At 38.8% G+C, this 19,175-nt stretch overlaps 2 protein-coding genes across 13 annotated transcripts in view; one reads left to right on the top strand and one right to left on the bottom strand.

Annotated features, from left to right (window-relative positions):
* The first annotated feature begins 133 nt into the window (after positions 1-133).
* On the top strand, positions 134-8,693 carry dhcr7 (7-dehydrocholesterol reductase). Of its 2 annotated transcripts, none has more exons than XM_015338533.2 (8): positions 134-255; positions 4,159-4,271; positions 5,156-5,378; positions 5,775-5,865; positions 6,541-6,754; positions 7,014-7,218; positions 7,791-7,922; positions 8,158-8,693. In XM_015338533.2, the coding sequence occupies exons 2-8, from the start codon at positions 4,165-4,167 to the stop codon at positions 8,620-8,622; spliced, it is 1,437 nt and encodes a 478-aa protein (XP_015194019.1). In that variant the 5' UTR covers positions 134-255; positions 4,159-4,164; the 3' UTR covers positions 8,623-8,693. The 2 variants fall into 2 exon arrangements, with proteins under 2 accessions (XP_015194019.1, XP_006642705.2); XM_006642642.3 differs by lacking the exon at positions 134-255 and adding an exon at positions 701-820.
* A 4,204-nt stretch (positions 8,694-12,897) lies between these two features.
* Positions 12,898-19,175, bottom strand: part of large2 (LARGE xylosyl- and glucuronyltransferase 2) — a 237,931-nt gene continuing 231,653 nt past the window's right edge. For all 11 annotated transcript variants that reach the window (XM_015338532.2, XM_069181876.1, XM_069181875.1 and 8 more), the window contains 3 exons: positions 18,689-18,835; positions 16,901-17,096; positions 12,898-16,575 (listed from right to left, as the gene is read on the bottom strand). In XM_015338532.2, coding sequence (XP_015194018.1) covers positions 16,378-16,575; positions 16,901-17,096; positions 18,689-18,835 — 541 coding nt within the window. In that variant the 3' untranslated portion in view covers positions 12,898-16,377. The remainder of the gene's footprint in view (positions 16,576-16,900; positions 17,097-18,688; positions 18,836-19,175) is intronic.

Here is a 19,175-nt window from a genome sequence, read left to right as displayed (position 1 = left end):
CCGCTTGCTAGCCCTCTGATCAGACGCTGGTGGTTTGAGCTCGTCTGTCCAATGTGTGAGAAGAAGAGACAGCATGCTCAGCCGGGCTTGAAAGACAATTGGTCCGATCTTCCTAGCTTCTTGCAATATGCATGAGGTAGGAGGGACAGAGGTGCTTGTTAATGTGCGTGGTCCTCTTTTGTAAGAGGTTAGCTAACATCTGGAGGTAAAATATTTGAAGACGGTATCCTTTAAGTGTAGAGGAAGAATAAAAAGGTTAGTAAAAATAAAAAATTCCCGTTGTGTTTATCGTCACATCGATTTCTACAGACGTGTTTGTATGGAATGATGGAGCATTGGCCGAGGTTTTTAAATCGCATTCATAATATTCGATCCACCCTCACAGATGATATCAGTAGGTTGTTTGTCTTTCAACAGATGTTGCAACTTTGACTTTTTTTTTTGCTGTTGCAGAAATGTTATTTTGCAGATAGCTCGATCCGTCAATGCGGTTTGTAGATCGTCAAAACGTGTGTGCATTCTGAATTCAATTGGATTTGTTACACAGTAATCTAATAAAGAATAGTGGGGTGGGAATGAATTACGTTTTTCACTATTTTCCAAGATACTGTGCTTTGATTGTTTCCATTCGTTAGGTTTTTCAGCTTTATTCCTAGTACTGTTAAATAAAAACGCGAGTATAAGTGCGAACTATAAATGAAAACGTTAGCTTAAAATGACATTTATAGTGACTGTCCCTTTAAGGGACAGTGAAAGGCCGTGGCTTTGTGCATTTCCTACAAACATTCACAACACCCCCATTTCTAGCGGCCATTTAAAGGTAAGAAACATCACTAACCACTACCTCACACTAGCTTGCGGCTCATGTACGATTACCTTCGCAAATATGAAAGAACTCTATCTGCATTGGGGTCCTGCGTTTGTTTGTTTGTTTTTAGAAAATGTGTTTATTTTTATGAACGTCTTTAAAAAATTACTACTGTATAGATTCAGATTAACTATGTATACAATCATTGAAAGCATCGAGGAAGTAAGCTTGAGCCTCCAAATGTTAAATGTTTCATCAACAATACTTGGTCTTTCCTCCTGGATCCACAAAGCCTTCAAGGTGTCTGCCGTGCGCTTTTTATACCAAGTACTTTAAGTTTTGTACTGTGCGTGGTTATCAAAAGTATATACAGTTAGATGTCATAAGGATTAATAAAAACAGTCCAAAATACAACCCGAACTGTTGAAGCTAGGTGTTTCCGTCCCCAAACCAAAACTACTTATTCTTTGTTCTTTTTTGGTCTGTTTTGAAACTAAAAATGCTCACAAACTGCATGTCTTTTAATCTTCAAAAATGTTCAAGCAATATTCCTAGACTTCAGTGTTTGCAGTGCTTGTGACACCATTGGGAAAACTTCTCTCGCTGAGAACAGTTATGCAAGGGACTAGCTCAGCATATCATGGGCTAGTAACTATGCCTTTTATTACCTGATTCCATTCAGGGTTGTGTGTGTAGGGGGTGTGGTGACAACCCTGAGCTTTTGAAATATTTAGTAGCAAGGATTGTGGCAGCTCCTTCTTCCTTCAATTTATCATTGCTGTGAAAACTGACTAACATGTAGTCTGCAGAAATGAGAGCATTCCGTCAAAGTGCAGATGTGTTGTTGCAAAAAGTAAAGAAAACTGAAAGGTGTGGTCTACTTTAAGACTTGTTAACATGAAAACCCAACCTTGATTGGTTTTATCATTAGAAATCTGCATTGTTCTAATGGTACACTTTGTTTTATCATTTCAAATTGAATTTGAAAATACCATGTCATGTAATTATTATTATCATCATCACCTTCCCAGGCCTGTTCACAAGTACATACTGTACAAGCGGAAATTGTCTGCTTATGTCTTGTGGTGTTATAATGTCCAGAGACATTGATAACAGAGGAAGAGTTGGTGGTTCTCTTTTAGTGTGCAGTCTTCAGCTACAGAAAGTCCACAATCTGAGAAGTGCTTAGCCCTCAGAAATAAGTTGATGGTAGTGGTAGTAGTAGATAGCCAGCAGTCATATCACTCTGCAACTCACAGCTGGCAGCCCACTGAAGCTCAGCAGGTGTGAGCCTGGTAAGTACCTGGATGAGAGACCTCCTGGGAAAAACTAAGGTTGCTGCTGGAAGAGGTGTTAGTGGGCCAGCAGGGGGCGCTCACCCTGCAGTCTGTGTGGGTCCTAATGCCCCAGTATAGTGACAGGGACACTATACTGTGAACAGGTGCCATCCTTCGGGTAAGGCGTAAAACTGAGGTTCTGACTCTCTGTGGTCATTAAAAATCCCCAAAAAATCTCGAAAAGAGTAGGGGTGGAACCCCTGCATCCTTGCCAAATTTCTCATTGGCCCTTACCAATTCATCACTGTTCTCCTCCCCACTGAGAGCTGGTGTGTGGGGAGCGTTCTGGCGCACTATGGCTGCCGTCGTATCATCCAGGTGGGGCTGCACATTGGTGGTGGTGGAGGGGATCCCCATTACCTGTAAAGCGCTTTGAGTGGAGTGTCCAGAAAAGCGCTATATAAGTGTAAGCAATAATTATTATTATTATTATTATCATCTTATCGCCATTACAGTATAATCAAACATACTCTTCCTTTGCAGTCTCTATTGGCATACTTTGTTGTGATTAACAGTACATTTTTGCATAATATCTTGCGCCTTACAAATGGACTTTGGCTATTACGTGCTCTTCTGTATTATGCCTGTGTACTGTATTAGCCTTAGGACGAGGTGTGGTGAAATCGCAAAAGAAAGGAAGAAGAGGTCTTGATAAAGCTGGTGCAGCGGTTCAGGAAAATCAGCTGATGTCGGCTGTTTGTGGATGGGGTCACGGTCACCGCTCTCTCTGTTTAAAAAAATATCTTGTCCAGAAAATCTGTCATTACAAATTAAAATCAGTTGAAACTGTATGTATGATTGAAAGCCATTGTTAAATGTAAGTAACATAAACTTGCCTTTTCAAAGATCTTTCTGTAGTCATAGCTGTTGTTTGAAAGAGATATTATTGTTTCTTTTATAGCAGTCTTGACAATATGAATGACCTTTTCCAAAATTTCCCTGAAATAAAAGAACAGTTTGTATGTAGTTCTGAAACACGTACCATATTTTGTGCAACCCAAAGTACATAATTCCCAGAGGCACCTTTAATGGTCTTTCAGCTTGTTTTTCTGTGTTCTTGGATGGCCTCCAAATGGGTTAACATGACTAAACACTTTCAAGCTCCGATCTTTCCCAAGGTGTTCTCCTGTACCTTTTCTCTCCTACTCTTTGGCCTTCTTATTGCAGTTCAAGAATTTTTTTCTGAAAAAAAAAATACTATTGTGCTTTGTTCAAGTGTTTTTTAAAGATGTGTTTTTTCTGGGGTGGCTTTTTAATGTATCTGTTTGATTCCATTTAATAGAAAATTATCATTTAAGGGTATAATTCCTTGTACAAGTCTTGCATAGTCATTGTGATCAGATAGCTAAAAAAATGCTTGGTCAGTTTTATTGTAAAGATTATGGATTTTGGCCTTGTACTCTGCAAAATATGAGCCTTTATCAGTAATCTGAAATTCTCAGAGCTTGCTGTGTACTCTGGTTTACCAGCAGTCTTTCAGTTCTGTGATTCATGTTTGAAACGAATTTCCACAGCTGTATTTCTGAAAAAAAGAGTAAAGTATATCTAACTTCAAGCTGTACTATAAAAGAAGACAAAGTAAAATACAAACTTCCAGGGAAAGTGACTGGATTTTTTAGATAAATGTTTTTATTTATTGACTCTTTTATATAAATACAGCATGTCAGGTCCTGACCCAATGCATATAAATTGAATGTTTTTTTTGTGTGTGTGACCACACTAAAAATAAGCTGTGCATCAGGTGAGGTATCGGACTGGGATTTTTTCCTTTTTGCATGTTATATTACATTTTAATTACAAAAGAATTTAAACTCTCCTGACGTGAGTGCTTGTGATGTTACCTGTGCTTGTTATTTGCAAGGGTAGTAATGTAATTTAGTAGCAAGAAAACATGAAGTATGCAAAACTGTTTCATTGTGATTCTTCCAAGAGTTTTGCTGCACACATAAATTGCTATTTTACATGTTGTATTTTCCTCTGGCACTTAAAAAGTCCTCCTCTGGGTTCTTTCAGGGGGTCATGGCTACCCCTCAGCTGTCAACAACCACTAAAAAACGGAATAAGAGTTCTGCAAATGGAGTGAGTTCCAGTGAAAAAGGAAAACTAGGACAATGGGGCAGAGCATGGTAAGTAAACAGGTGCAACATAAACCTTTTTCCAATGGATGTCATTGATCTATTTTGTCATTTATGTGCCCTTTTTTTAAATATTCTTCATTTCCATTTCTGCTGAGTGCAGTGCTGCGACACTACCAGTCTTCAGAGGAGATTGCAGTTCCTGTTAAGGACTGCCATTTGCAAAGTATTGCACAGTAATGCAGTTTTTCCTAAAGTGCACTTTATTTGCAATAGCATTTCACTTGCAAACGGATTGACAGTAATGGGGGGAGAGGTCTTGTGTCTCAAGGCATTCCCGAAAACAGTCAATGAATAATTTAAAGTTTGTTCAGGTGTAAAGATTTCAACTCTAGTTGCTGAATGTTTTTTTGGGTAAGAGCCTTCATTCTGTCTTAAGCCTTTTATGGCACAACGGCTTACGTTTTTGTTATTGCAAAGAAAATAATTTATCCTTTTCCATTCATCTGAATGAAGTTTGCATGCACCTGTACTGTCATTCAGTGACAGATGTGTGTACAACTACTGCTGTCTAAGAACACCACTCACCCTTGCGTGCTTTTCAATGATAAACACAGTTATGTGCGTCTAAGAAAATTATTTGCAATTTTGTTTTAGTAGAACAATGTTGCATAGCATTTTACATCTGTAACTCTAGATTCAGAATCTCCATAAGTAACCATTTTTTATAACTATAGTATTAACTGCCACAAATGTTTGTTCGACTAGTAGCACATAAAACCATGAAATCATCATGAAACCTGTCATGCCTGTTTGTAAATGAACAGGTGCCATTATTCTGTCTGCAATGGCAATAATAGGAAAACCACAAGCCATGTCTGATGCTTCGAATAATGGGATTTCTGTTTTATTTTGCTCTGCCTTGTCTTCTACAGGGAAGTGGACTGGTTTTCCTTGGTCAGCGTCATTCTGTTGCTGTGTTTGGCCCCCTTCATTGTGTTTTATTTTGTAATGGCCTGTGACCAGTACCAGTGCTCTGTGACGGCACCGGTTCTGGATTTGTACAGTGGGAAGTCCACCCTCATTGATATCTGGAACCGAGCTCCTTCCTTCAGATGGTCAGCTGCAAAGATCTACGCCATCTGGGTTTCTTTCCAGGTCAGCAAAACAGTAGCCTACACAGTAAAGTAGTTCCCTAAATGCTCACAGGAATTGATTTTTCTTTTAGTGATGTTTAATTTTTAGTTTTGTCGCATGGTGATTGGTCCCCTGTTTACTATATGAGGGATAAGGTGCACTCTTTTAAATACAGTTTTGCTTTATATGCATTTGAGTAGAAAATATACTGCGGGATTTATTATATATTATAATGAGGGAAAATGCCTACAAGTCCTTCACAATATTGTCATTGTATTACAGTACAGTGTGATTTCTCGCTGTATATAAGTATTGCAGTCACTGTTGATGTACACACCTGTTAGAGGTCTGTGTTTATGGTGTTACAAATGGAAGTAACTGCTCTTTGCTAACAGAACACGCCTGTGTCTGTTTCAGATTGTGCTCTACATGTGTGTCCCCGATGTGTGTCACAAGTTCCTGCCAGGATATGTGGGCGGAGTCCAAGATGGCGCACACACACCAGCAGGTACAGTTTCTGTTCAGGTGGAAACGCACACAGAACACAGAGCCGACATGTTCAAGCACGATTATTTAGAGAACCAAGGCAAGCTGTAGCATAGCACATGTCCACCTTTTGCAGTGCAAAATTTAATATTGTGAATCAACAGATTGAATAACTTAGTGAACACTTTGCAAAGTGTGTAGTTAATTCATGTTCATCTTATGAACAGTGGGTTATTGTTGTTGTATAGTAAAAGTCTTCTAAATCTTACCTTAAAAGTATGACATAAAACATATGTAGTTAATTTCTTGTCTGCAGGCGAATGATAATATTCTAATAATAGAAGTAGCAGGATCTGTTCAACTGTATATTTCATCAATTAAAATAATTACCTCTGGGTAGGGGCAACATATAGAAACTAGTTCCATGGTTCAGTGTAGAAACCAATTATATGTCATGCTTACATTAATTTGGGTTGTACTATATGTTATCCCTGACCACATAATATACACAAATGTTTAAGATGTTCTCAAAAACGTACAACTTGAGTGAGAGTAGTCAAAGAACAGGGATTTTATTTTGTTTCTCCATGTGTTCCCTTCAGCAACCAAAAAGTGAGAATATACAGATGTTATTGCCAGTCAAAAAAAAGTATTGTATTTTTAAACAACCTGTTCTGTATTTTGTTTTTCCATGCAGGCATTGTAAATAAATATGAGATCAACGGACTGCAGTCCTGGATTATAACTCACATACTGTGGTTTGCAAATGCTTATTACTTCAAGTGGTTTTCTCCTACTATCATTTTTGATAACTGGATTCCTTTGCTTTGGTGCACCAATATTCTGGGTTATGCGGTGTCCACATTTGCATTTGTAAAGGCATACCTCTTCCCCACCAATAAAAAAGACTGGTATGTATTCCTAAACTCCTCTACGTATTTGTGGTTCTCTGTGTTGCAGATTTACCCTGCATAATTGGAATTTTTGAATATAGCTGTTTGTGTAAATTATTGGCCTCAAGGTGGATGACAAAAGCTCCTTTTTACCAAGCTGTAAAAATTTGCAACTAAAACCATAGTTGTTAACCTCACTATAATGTTCTGAACATAATGAGTATTCTTTGTGGTAATAGTGTTCATTACACTCACTAATCTCATTTTTATGTTGCAGCAAATTCACTGGCAATTTCTTCTATGACTACATGATGGGAATAGAGTTCAATCCCCGGATTGGGAAGTGGTTCGATTTCAAACTCTTCTTCAATGGGCGCCCAGGAATCATAGCCTGGACCCTCATCAACCTCTCTTATGCTGCCAAACAGCAGGAGCTCTACGGACAGGTGACCAACTCGATGATCTTGGTCAATGTTCTCCAGGTAAGAAGGATCTGTATTTAAAACTGAGCGTTGTGCTATGCTATATCAGACCAACAGTTTTGTAAAACTCTTGCATTTCAAATAAAACACCATTCTGATACTGTAGCACTTTTTAAGTTTAATGGTTTATTTAAAAGACATTCCTTCCGTTAGTGTCTTGGTAACTCTCGATTTAGTAAGATCTTGAGATGAAACAATAGTCTTGGACAGGGCCTAACTCTGCTGATCTGGGCAAAGTAATGGTAGAAATTGGGAAAAAAAATTGAAATTGGAAAAAAAGACACTACCTTTAGGTTTTATTACAGTGCTGTGTTTCAGGAACTTATAGTTATCACACATATGGCTGGGGTGGTTACTTACAGTATGTTGCACTTCAGACAACTCAAAGGTGATACAATATAAGTTCCCATGCCTCCTTAAGCTATCAGTAGTACTCTCGTGTGATGTCAGACATGTACACTTGCTACTTGCAAAGCCACGGCACAGTTTTTAAATGTGCATTACATTTATCATGTGAAAGTTTGGTGACAAATTTAAAAGAGGTCCATTCTTGAGTTTTGTTGGCATTTCAGGCGATCTATGTCCTGGATTTTTTCTGGAATGAAGCTTGGTACCTGAAGACCATCGATATTTGCCATGACCATTTTGGCTGGTACCTCGGATGGGGAGATTGTGTGTGGCTGCCGTTCCTGTATACACTCCAGGTTTGTTCCAATTCCCCATGTATTCACAGCATCCAGTTCATTGTGGGGGAAATAAGAAAGAGAGGAGGTTTGTATGTAAAACAGAATTGCATCTGTTCCTGCCTGATTAGGTAAAGGGCAAATTAAAAATGCTAAAAGGAGGATGGAAATAGATGGGACTGCAAGGTCCATATAAGCTTTTCCTGTTCACAAAAGCTTTACATGTTCATTTGACTGACCTTTGTCTCATCCTCAGGGTCTGTACTTGGTGTACCATCCAGTCCAGCTGTCGACTGCAAACTCCGTGGGCGTGCTCTTCTTGGGCCTGGTGGGTTACTACGTCTTCAGGATGACGAACCACCAGAAAGACTTGTTCCGCCGCACGGACGGCAACTGTATAATCTGGGGCAAGAGGCCGGCCTACATCCCGTGCTCCTACAACTCCGTGGACGGCAGCAGGCACCAGAGCAAGCTGATGATTTCGGGCTTCTGGGGGGTGGCTCGGCATTTCAACTACACGGGCGATCTCACGGGCTCCCTGTCCTACTGCTTGGCCTGCGGGTTCGGCCACCTCCTGCCTTACTTCTACATCATCTACATGACGATCCTGCTGGTCCACCGCTGCATCCGGGACGAGCACCGCTGCTCCAGCAAGTACGGCAAGGACTGGAAGCGGTACACGGACTCGGTGCCCTACCGGCTTCTACCTGGAATTTTCTAGAATGTTGAAATGTTTTATACCCAGTGTGTTTTATTGCCGAAACAACACCTAAAATATATACTTGGATAAGCTTTTTTTCCCCCCTGTGTTTGTGTGCGAATTCTGGGGGGGGGGGTCAGAAAGCCAAATGGTGGGATCTGGTGAGGATGAACCAAGTCATAATTTATCTGTCTCTGGCAAATCTCCCAGACGAAAGGAAAACTACATTTCAAAGCCTTCTGCCATTTAATTATTTCAATCCTTTCCCTGTGGTTTGTACAGTGAAACAGCAAGCACCTTTTAGGCTATTTTTAGCATACCTGAAAAGATATTTCAGAAGCAGTTAAACTGTTTAAAACATTCACAGGAGAGCATCTAAATGCATACATTTACATAACACAGGATGTGATAATTACCACATGGTTTAATCTAATTTTTCTATTTTAAAAGTAAGTGAGTTGCAGTACTTTATACATATGTACTAGTGGAACCTCAGTACATTGATTTGTTAAATTTCAGATGAGTCCACACTTGCGCTGTTGATTTTTTAAAAATAAAACATTATTTTCTGGTAATAAAAAGCTTACCATCAGCAGTTTGCTCCAAGAACAAAACAATGGCAGCAGGTGAAACTGGAATCGTACGTTTAATAGAATATCTACGTGTGCTTTCACACTCAGTTTAGACAGAACGCCAGAAAAAACATCCTGTATCACGCTAGTCTTTTCAAATTATCAGGATCCCTTAGTAAACAGGGGAGACAGCCACTGAGGAACTGTGATTAAGGATTAGATATATTAATACTATATATAATATCAGATAAAATGTTGTACTGAAGTGGTATACTATGATGCTTGCTTTGAAAGCACAGTACAAAAGTAAGGATTATAATTTCAGGAGAGGAGCCTGACAGAGTTGATAACATAGTGGCCTCTACCCATCTGTAACCTTCCTTATGGGAATCGTGTGTCCAAGGAACTTGACAGGAATATTTTCCAAAATGAGGGAACTGGCAAATGAAGGAGTTGATGGGATGGCATCCTTTCTTCCTCTCCCTGACCTGCTCAAAATGGTGGTAGATAAGGGCCTCCTAAGTGTTCAACCTGTTAAGACACTCACCTGAGCTCAGGGTGAGCTCCAGCACCCAGCCATTGCAGGTTCAAGCCAGGTCATGGTCCCCTCCCTAGCTGATGGCAACCAGGATTTCCCAAGCTGTGCTGCCGAGCAGTTGGTGGAATTAGTCACTCGGCGCTCTCTCATCTCTTGGCGAGAGCCGATCGTTTTTACACCTGGGCTTTCAAATACAAACAAGACAGGCAATGCACAACATCCTTAATCATGTCCAACGACATTGACTCCAGCTATGTTTAGTTTTTTGTAAAAAAATGAAGCACCCATCTCTCATTCATATTATTTTATCTATTAAATTAAACCCAATGAAAAGAAATATTTACAAGTGGGCATTGGGCTCATCTTCACTTCTGCAACTACTTAAACTTTCAGTAGCAGATGAACTCTTAATGCAATGGATAGCAGTTAAAAAAAAAGATCATATGGGTTAAGTTTTCTCATACATTACCTGCAAGGCAAAAGTGGGACAAAATATGTCTTGACAGCACAGCACTCAAGCTTGTCAATCACCTGTAGTGTAGCAGCTGGGAGAGCTGCTTCAAAATGAAATATTTCCTGCTGGTAATTTACAGTTATTTGTGATATCAGACGTGCAACAATTAATCAAAGACATTGTCTAGCAATGTGGTAGACTGAAGCTTCTATTTATTTCTCACACAGCGAATCATATACCTCTCAGAAGTGACAGATGTAGCAGAATTACCACTGGAGCCATTTATCACCTCAACCGTTATTTCAATAACAGAATCCATCATCTCTGGGCTCAGTGAACCAGCAGTACAGAACAAAATGTTTTTAAATTATACACTACGCCGGTTAGGAATTGTAGTTTCATAAATAGCTGCTATGCCTTGTATTACATATAGTAGCGCCTTTATTCATATAACCACTTTTCAAATTCACTTTTTTTCTGTTTTTAAACTGGAGCCGGTCCAATTATGCCTGTTGACTGAGCTAATAATCCAATCAATAATCATATTACCTTTACTGTATGTAGCAGGTGTAACAACGGCAACAAAACCAAAAGCTCATGCGCAATCTAAGTTTACATTCCTTTTCAGTGAATTGCACCTATTTTTAGGGGGGAAATTAGGGATAGTAATCTGCACAGCAAGTTATCCTAAACCAAAGCCTTGACCAGCAGACACCCTGATTATAATTGTTGTGCATCACAAGGCTTTCAACAGAGCCTTGCACACTGTGGCTGAGCTGCAATCAGACATGAAGTAGCAAGTATGTCAGCATAACTGTTTTTTTAAAAGGGCTTTCATTAGAGCATGCACTAAATAATCCAATGTGTGCATGGATTCAGACAGTTGCTCCTCCATGTAGAAACATATTAATGCTGTTTGCAAAGACTGCGACGCTGTGAGGTTAGTGCACCTGCACCCCAGGTTTTTACACAGAAGAAATGGGGGGCCCTGCCCTACAAGGCCCTTGCCCCTGCCAGGCTAAGCTCAATGTGGTGTACAGAGACAGCAGTTTCTGCTGGACAGCCTGTTCACTCCAGAAGAAAGACAGGCCCCGAGTACAGTTCAACTACCATATCTGAATCATAGTGTAAATGAATGAAGCGCTTAATTTAAACCATACCGTGACACTAATATAGAAATGTTACAGTTTATATACATGTTTTTTCCTGAGCTTGTGCAATCCAAAAAACTAAACTGCTTTTTAAACTGGGTACCGATAAATATTTAAATTCTGTAATTGCATTACATAACGTCAAATTGAATGTCATCAAGTGGAAAAGACTACAAAAAGGACTTCATTGTACTTATGCAACCCTAACAGCATGCCCCATTATTTATCTATCTTATATTTAAAATCTTTTGTGTTCTAACAGAACCGCACACAGCTGATGAGATTCAATCTGGTAGCCCATACAAATCATATTTTTGATCATATTTTGAGAACATTATCCAGACTTAAAGATGTTATTTCAAACCTTAAGAGATGAACAAGTTGTCAGGTCTTCTTGTCAAGAAATCAATGAAAGTTAATGATCATATCTTTAAACAACTTTAACTTATTCCTTGTTTTAAAATAATATTTATTGTATCTTTTCTAGTTATTATTAGGTTAAAATCTTGAACTTAGAAAAATTACAGTGGTCCTCCAGCTAAATAAAAAAAAATCTGTAAATGCTGTGCTATTTAAACTGCCCCTTTGTACACAGACAAGGTAAACACATAAGTTTCTTATTACCCTGGTGAAGAATTAATTTCCACTGTTTGTTTTACAGTATGAAACCTCATTCTTCCTAACGGCACCTCGCAATACTTTATAGTGAAATGCAGCATCTATAAAAATAACAACTTCACTTTGAAAAGGTAATTAGATTTTGTCATGCAGCATTATTTTCACAAAGGTGTTCAACAAAATGAACAGTGCTTATTTAAACTAATGCCATACTTGCTAGAATCGTTGTATCTTAAATGATATTTCAAAAGTGTAATAAATCTCATTCTATCCCAGGATATGAGACTTTCAGCAGTAGCTTTCTGATAATGTCAGATGTGATTAGAATGCACAGAGAGTAACAGAGCCTGAGAAAAGCAATGTGTACTCCTGTGCACTGCATGAAACCTGTTTAGCCAGAAATTATTTCTGAGCAGGCACAATCAAGGCTGTAGTGGTGAAAATTTAAACACCTACGCTACAACGATACACTTTGTGAACATTGTTGGTGTTTTTTTTTGTTTTTAGTAATCTTTTTGTGTTGAAAACTAATCAAACAAGTAATAAAAAAGATTTTGCAGATTTGTAATGTCCATTTAATTGTTTTATTCTAAAACCTTTGTACTATCGTATCTAAAGAGGATCAGGGGACTGTAAAACCAACACATGCATTAAATAGTTCAGGGGCTAAAGCAATGATACTGATGTAGAAATTTCAAATGCCTGATGTCCTACAGCAGTAGCGCACATTTGAGTGCCCTCTGATGTGCAATAGGACATGACTGGTTGCACGTTTGGGGTAACTTGTGTGACAGCCAAAATCTCTATAATCTTAATAGCACTGAAGCATTTTTATGTTTTTATTATCCTCTGTTGGAAACTATCATAGATCACATTCAGAAGCAGTGACACAGTTTTGCTCATTAAAAATAGAAGACGTATTCACAGCAAAGCTATTGTTATGATGAAAAAAGAAAAGACGCCTTTATATGAAAGGGCAAGTTTATTTAAAGCACTTTTTTTCCCCTGTATAGAAAAATAAGTTTGTTTTAACTCAACAATAATAAATAGAGAACCTGCCATTTCTCAGGCTCCCACAGTACAGTAGTACAATCAATACCCAGTTTCACAATACAGCAAAGGCACTCGCATCACCGAACTCAGCACACTGGCAGGAAAGGAGAATTAGACAACCCAGAGGTACACAAGTCACACTGTAGTCACGAGGTGGTGGTAATATTTATACACCATCTTACTGGCCTCACCCAAGACAACATGACAAGCGACTAACGCTTCTACCTCCCTCCAGTGCTTTATCCTCCTTTTTTGATGGTATTTTCAGGAGTAACACTGCTTCATGACCAGAACTGATCCTTTGCCATTGGCTAGAAAACAATGGCCCCAGTGATAATGGCATGTGTGGAGAGAGGGGGATCTATTCAGGTTGCCAACCCTCCAGGATTATCCCGGAGTTCTGGAATTAGAGAGTAATCCCTAGGTCTGGGCTGGGCGCAATCCATCAGCAAAATCATGTGACCAGAGCCCCAGAGAGGGAAGTAACTGTCGGGCGGACAATCACCTTCTTCCAAGAAAACACTCTACTTAGACACAAGAGGGACCCTCTCCAGGAACTCACTTTCGCACCCTCCCCACAAACCTTCCAGACCAGCTGCTGGCTCGGCTGGCAACCCCAGGCAATGACGTCAATCATAATACCCTTTTCTTGGCGCGAACTCCATTTCAGCTGTTTTGAGTCGTAAAATGTAAAAATTCAAACAGCCTGTTTATTTTTGTCTAAAAGACAAATTCCCTGCCTAATATAACTGAGCTCAGAAACTCACCACATCAGACCTGGACATACTTCCACTGACCAATTGATTCCCAGGATATTGCAGACCTTTTACATGTTGTATGGGAGGCGTGACATTTGTGCACATTTCTGTTGATAATGTTACACCAATGTATCTATATTTTCCTTCCTTCATTAACAGGCTGACGATTTACATGGCATCTTAACCTTTTTCCTACATTTGTTTTCCTCTCAGGTGCTAATTGACAACTACTATGTATATTTCTTTAGTTAACTAGATATCAGGTGCTTTTACAAGGTAAAACACAAAGGTGTAACACTGGTACTCTGGGGATATGTCAAAGTATCTTGGGAACACATCATAGTTCTGAAAACAAACTATGTGTGTTATGGACGGATATGCAACTGCAACAGTTTTTCCTTTTAGCATCTAGCAGGTACAATACACATATACTGTGGTTTTAACTTTAGTATATCAAAAATATTACTTTAAAAATTAATCTGGTCCTTGGCTGCATACACAAAATGGAGACAATCAACAATCATGCAGTGCAAAGTTTTCAGCAGCCTTTGATATCTATTCCAACAGCTTAAACCACTCTACGGATAATTAATTGGCATGAATGTGTTTAGCTATTAAGCTCCCTTTTTTGCTAAGAAAGGGATATTTTAGTTGCTTTAAGGCTAAATATCAATTTTGGGAGAATTGGATGTCTACTACCAATAAGCTCTAACCAATACACTTATGACAGGGGATCAGAAGGTTGTTTTGGTCCAAGGTATAATCAGTTTCATGCAATGAAGGTCTACATTTGTAATGCATTTTGTCTCTAAGGAAAAAGGAGAAATGAATGCTCTTCTTTTCTATGCATTTGGTAATGCAAATAATATGAACACCTCTGCTGCTAGCGATTGATTCCACGTGCATCGTAAGTACCCATTTGGTGACTTATGTAATCTGGAATTTCAGCTGATTTAATTGTAAACTAAAGCTTGAACTAAATAAATTGTTATCAAACTATGATTGCTGTGATTTATAGGGGATATCACAGTGCAATAATTCTTGACTTAATTTAGCCCTAAAGGTGCTGTACAGGTACCTACATGTTAGTGTCTTTGAATGCAGCCTATCATCTGGAAGCAACACAAATTCGACTAGCTGTGCTGTATGTTTTAAAGGCAGTAATGAATAGAAATGAAAAATAAAAAGCTGTAGTAATAAAAGAAAATTCTCAATTTTTTTTGCAAGGGTTAGCTTTCATCTGAGCTTTTAGTCAAATTGGATACCAAAAACTAAAGTAATAGATACATATAATTCTCCGAAGCTTCTGGCCCACGAATATAGTGTTTAGTAACTACATCATGCCAAATTCCATTCTAAGCAATGCGTTTCGTTCTGATTGTAAATTTGCTAATCCTTCATCAGTTACTTGATGAATAAAGGTTTGTATTACATTTTAAAATGTATGTGTTGTGCTGTACCTCTACTATTTTATGTGTATTTTTATATTTTAATTACATTACTGGCTCAATGGCTAATAGTGCAAATCATTCAAATGGTTTTAAGAAGTTCCTGTGAAAGGAAAGAATCCTTCCAATATGGTGGCATCAGATGAGTCAAATATAAATCAAAGCAATTCAGTTGTTCTCAGATTTAACATGAAAGGGGTGCTGAGAGCATTCTAAGCCATTTTGGACTCTTCCTGTACAAACACGAACCCTTGATTACATTTTCTTTGAAAGAACAGAATAGAGGAATAAAAAAGTTATGCAATCATTATTTAACAGTAATTAAAAAGGTGTACATCATTATTTTATGAATCATTTACATCTAATAACAAAATAGCTTAAATAATTTAAATATCAAGAAAAATAATAATAAGGCTAAATATGTTGGTTTTTTTTCCAGTGATTACTCTTATGTATCCTGCTCTAGAAGAGCAACTCATCAATTGTTGATAACAGATCCACAGCAGGTCAAGAAAATGCTTACAGGAGTTGGCTGTCTTCACAAATCTCTTAAGCCATTTTCCTATTAGCACTTTTCATTTCACAGCTTTTCATCTGCTTTTAGGTGCCAGTAGAAAACTTGAAATCTTTGCTGCCCAGCAATACCCCCAGACGGATGGACTTGCCTTATTCATTTGCCCTCGTTGGGGGGAAAAAAAAAGATCCTGATTGTCAAAAAAAAACTTTTCTCCACCCCCTCCCCCCCACCCCAGATTCCTTAAAGTTAAGGATCTCTTTAAAAATCCAGCCTTTTTGTCGGCACATGTGTGCTGTCATTGGAAAGTTTGGTCACGGACTCCAGGTTGTCCCCGTTCTGTAGTGTCTGTTCCTCTTGTGTGCTGTGAATGTAGTTTGGGACGCAGCAGAGAAGGTGGAAGGACACTCCCCCATTTCCTGTCAGCTCTGCAGCTGTATTTTGTGGTGGTTTAGACTAAGCATCCTGGGACAGAGTTTCTATTTTTCTGAGCCTGTCATAATTACTGTATCTGTATCTTTCTTCAAGGGCAGTAGTAGCATCCCAACTCCTAGAGATTACACGGTATAATTCTGAGGCAGTTTTGAACCTGCACCAGCTAAGCTGTCCCCTCAGCTGATGTCAGCGTCAGGCAGGTGACAGGCCAGCAGACCATCTCGTGAAGTTTGCTTTACAGGTTCCTCTCTGCAGTGAGGTATTTCAGAGCCGCTGATCCATACTTGCGGGAGAGGTCCTGGTGAAACTCATCCTTCAGTGTTGTCAAGCAGTTGCGGTAGTTGGAGCTCGATCTGAATTTGGAGATATCAAAGCTGGGTGCATGAGGCATGTGAATCATAAAGGCATTGGGCAGCACCACCAGATCATACTCCTGGAGGGAAACACAAAGGATACGAAGCATTTTTTATTTACAGCTGTTTGCTAAATCCAAAACTTTCTGCACCTGTGATTCAGTTCTTTGAAGAGTTGAACATAAGTACCTTAAAGCTGAGCCTACTAGGGTTACAATTCAGAATAATCATTTCTTATTATTATATAATGAGATTGTTTATTATATTATTACAATGATTATTCAATAAAAGAATGAAAATCCCAGCCAGTTTGTAAAGTAACTCTTGGTTTTATGGCTGGTTCCACTAAGAACGAAGCTTACAGTAAAAATGTTAATGAGAACAAACATCTTCCATTTCTATTACCTGTGCATCGAGCTCCATGATGTGGGACACTTTGTTCCAACCAAAGCCGACAAACCTCTGATCGTACTCAGGGCAGTCCCGTCTCACGACGACATAAGGCTCAAAATCGGATTCCCACTCCACCTTGTAGGGCATGGTCGCTGTTCTCCACTTGGCGTAGTTGGTAGGGGCATGGCCCTTGGTCCACACATGGTACCTTGCGGACACAACACCAGCATTACTTTTTTTTTTTCATTTAGCACCTAAAATGCGCAGCTGCGAATAAAGCTGTGAGCTGCTCGGGGCAAAACAGCAGAGGATGAAAAAAGTGTCGCTAAGGGCTATGAAACCATATATAACCATCATATATAAAACATATAATACATAACCAAGGGAGACCACAGATGGTCTTTGTAAAACCAATCTCAGGACACCAGTATTAAAGATCTGACCTAGAATTATAGCCTCTGCCAGACCATCCTGGGTAATGATTCAGCCTTATAGCCTTGGTATGTCGATTTCTTCATAAAACATTGTGTGAAGACTTTGCCATCCCATGTCAGAAATGCCCCTGATTTGATTTTGAATTGACAGGAAATATTTTTTGTGATTTACAAATGTATTTTCTGCATGTGAGTGTGTTTGACATAGACTCCTTGATGATCTCCTGTTCTCCATCAACTTTTTTAACCCAACAGGTAATTTAGATGGACCATTCTTTCTGTACTGATTGTGGATTGACCTTGAACATTAACATTGAAAGGCCCTGATATTTTGTATTGTAAGATGCATTCAGAACTAATGTACATAATTCTTACAAAATCTGTTGGGATTACATGTCATTGCATATGATTTTATTATATGTATGTTATAATGTTAGTCAACATAATTCCCCAACAGAAGGAAGAACATGATGTGAACAGCAACATTAGCTATTAGTTGGTTCTGGGTTCAATTTGGGTGCATTTTGCTGTTTTTCATGTTTAAATGTACCTTGATGTTTATGTTACTCTTGCATATGCATTGCTAATGGCTACATTAAAAAAACTAAATTAAAGCTCCCAAAAAGTCATAAGGAATACATAATAGCATGTAAGGATCTTTAAACTAAAAAGTAAGGTACAGTATTGAACAGGGTTGGAGTCGCATTTAAAAATTTAAAAATTTTAGCAGATAATATATATATAATACTGTTTATTTACAATAAACAATGCCTGCATGAAGAAGATATTTAATGTTTCCTTAAAATATGTTGGTTTATTTGGGCAACTAATATATTCGCTGAATTCTCCTGGAGCTTTCTGTGAAGGGCAATTAGATTGTGAGAACTTTGTCCAGCAGGTGGCAGTCATGTCTAAATATCTGCAGATAAATGCATTAGACTAGAGGGGTTTTCTGTGCACCTCTACAGAATGTCCTGCCATTTCACTTGGTGTTCGAATTCAGACATCAAAATTACTGTGTTCATCACCTGTAGCATTGAAACTGATGATGTGTGTCTGTGCAGCACTACAGTAGACAGTTACCACCAATGTAATGTATATTTCCCATTTTAAGATGAGCGAAATGCAAACAACAATAATGCATGACAGCAAAAGAGAAAAATGCATTAGACTGAGAATTTTAACATCTGACAGATTACAGAGTTTATTCGTAATGACAGAGATAACTTGTCCTTGTGGAAAGAAATTACTGCACTTGAATTTTAGACTCAGTCATCGTTCTGCCTATTCGCTGTACGGAGGCACAGTGCTCTGGAGTGAGACAGATGGAGGTGATGGACAGCGATTTGAAATCTCCAGCTCGTACCTGAACGTGTAGAGTGTCCCCATGTCCAGCATGGAGAGGAGCTCTGCTTTGGATTTGGGGAAGGACAGGCGATACCGTAGTGTTTCAAATGCTGGGACCACCAGCGCTTTCTTCACATGAGCCATGTCCAGCTGTATGATGGATTTTCTGTAAGAAGGGCATCGGTGTCACGCCTATATCCTGCCTTTTCTAACCACAAAACTGCATTAAAATAAGTCTGCCCAGACACTCTAGCAATGAATGCAAACGAAGGTTGATTTAGAGTATGTAAAAAATGCGAAGGCAACACCGTCTTTCTGGGAACAAAAAGGCTGGCGAATTTTAAAGGTTTTTCCCCTTCAGAGATTTTGAAAAAACAAAAGTAATTCAACAGGAATTATAAGTCTACCTTGTCTGTAAAATCAGTGAGAACACTGAACAGAACAATGCCATTATCACTGGTTGATAATGAAATCGCTGGAGCAAGACTTATCGCTCACTCATGGTT

This window comes from Lepisosteus oculatus, chromosome 21 (assembly GCF_040954835.1).
Source record: "Lepisosteus oculatus isolate fLepOcu1 chromosome 21, fLepOcu1.hap2, whole genome shotgun sequence".
In the NCBI taxonomy this organism is placed as follows: Eukaryota; Metazoa; Chordata; class Actinopteri; order Semionotiformes; family Lepisosteidae; genus Lepisosteus; species Lepisosteus oculatus.
Note: the sequence above shows the minus strand (reverse complement) of the source record. Positions and strands in the feature narration are given on the sequence as shown.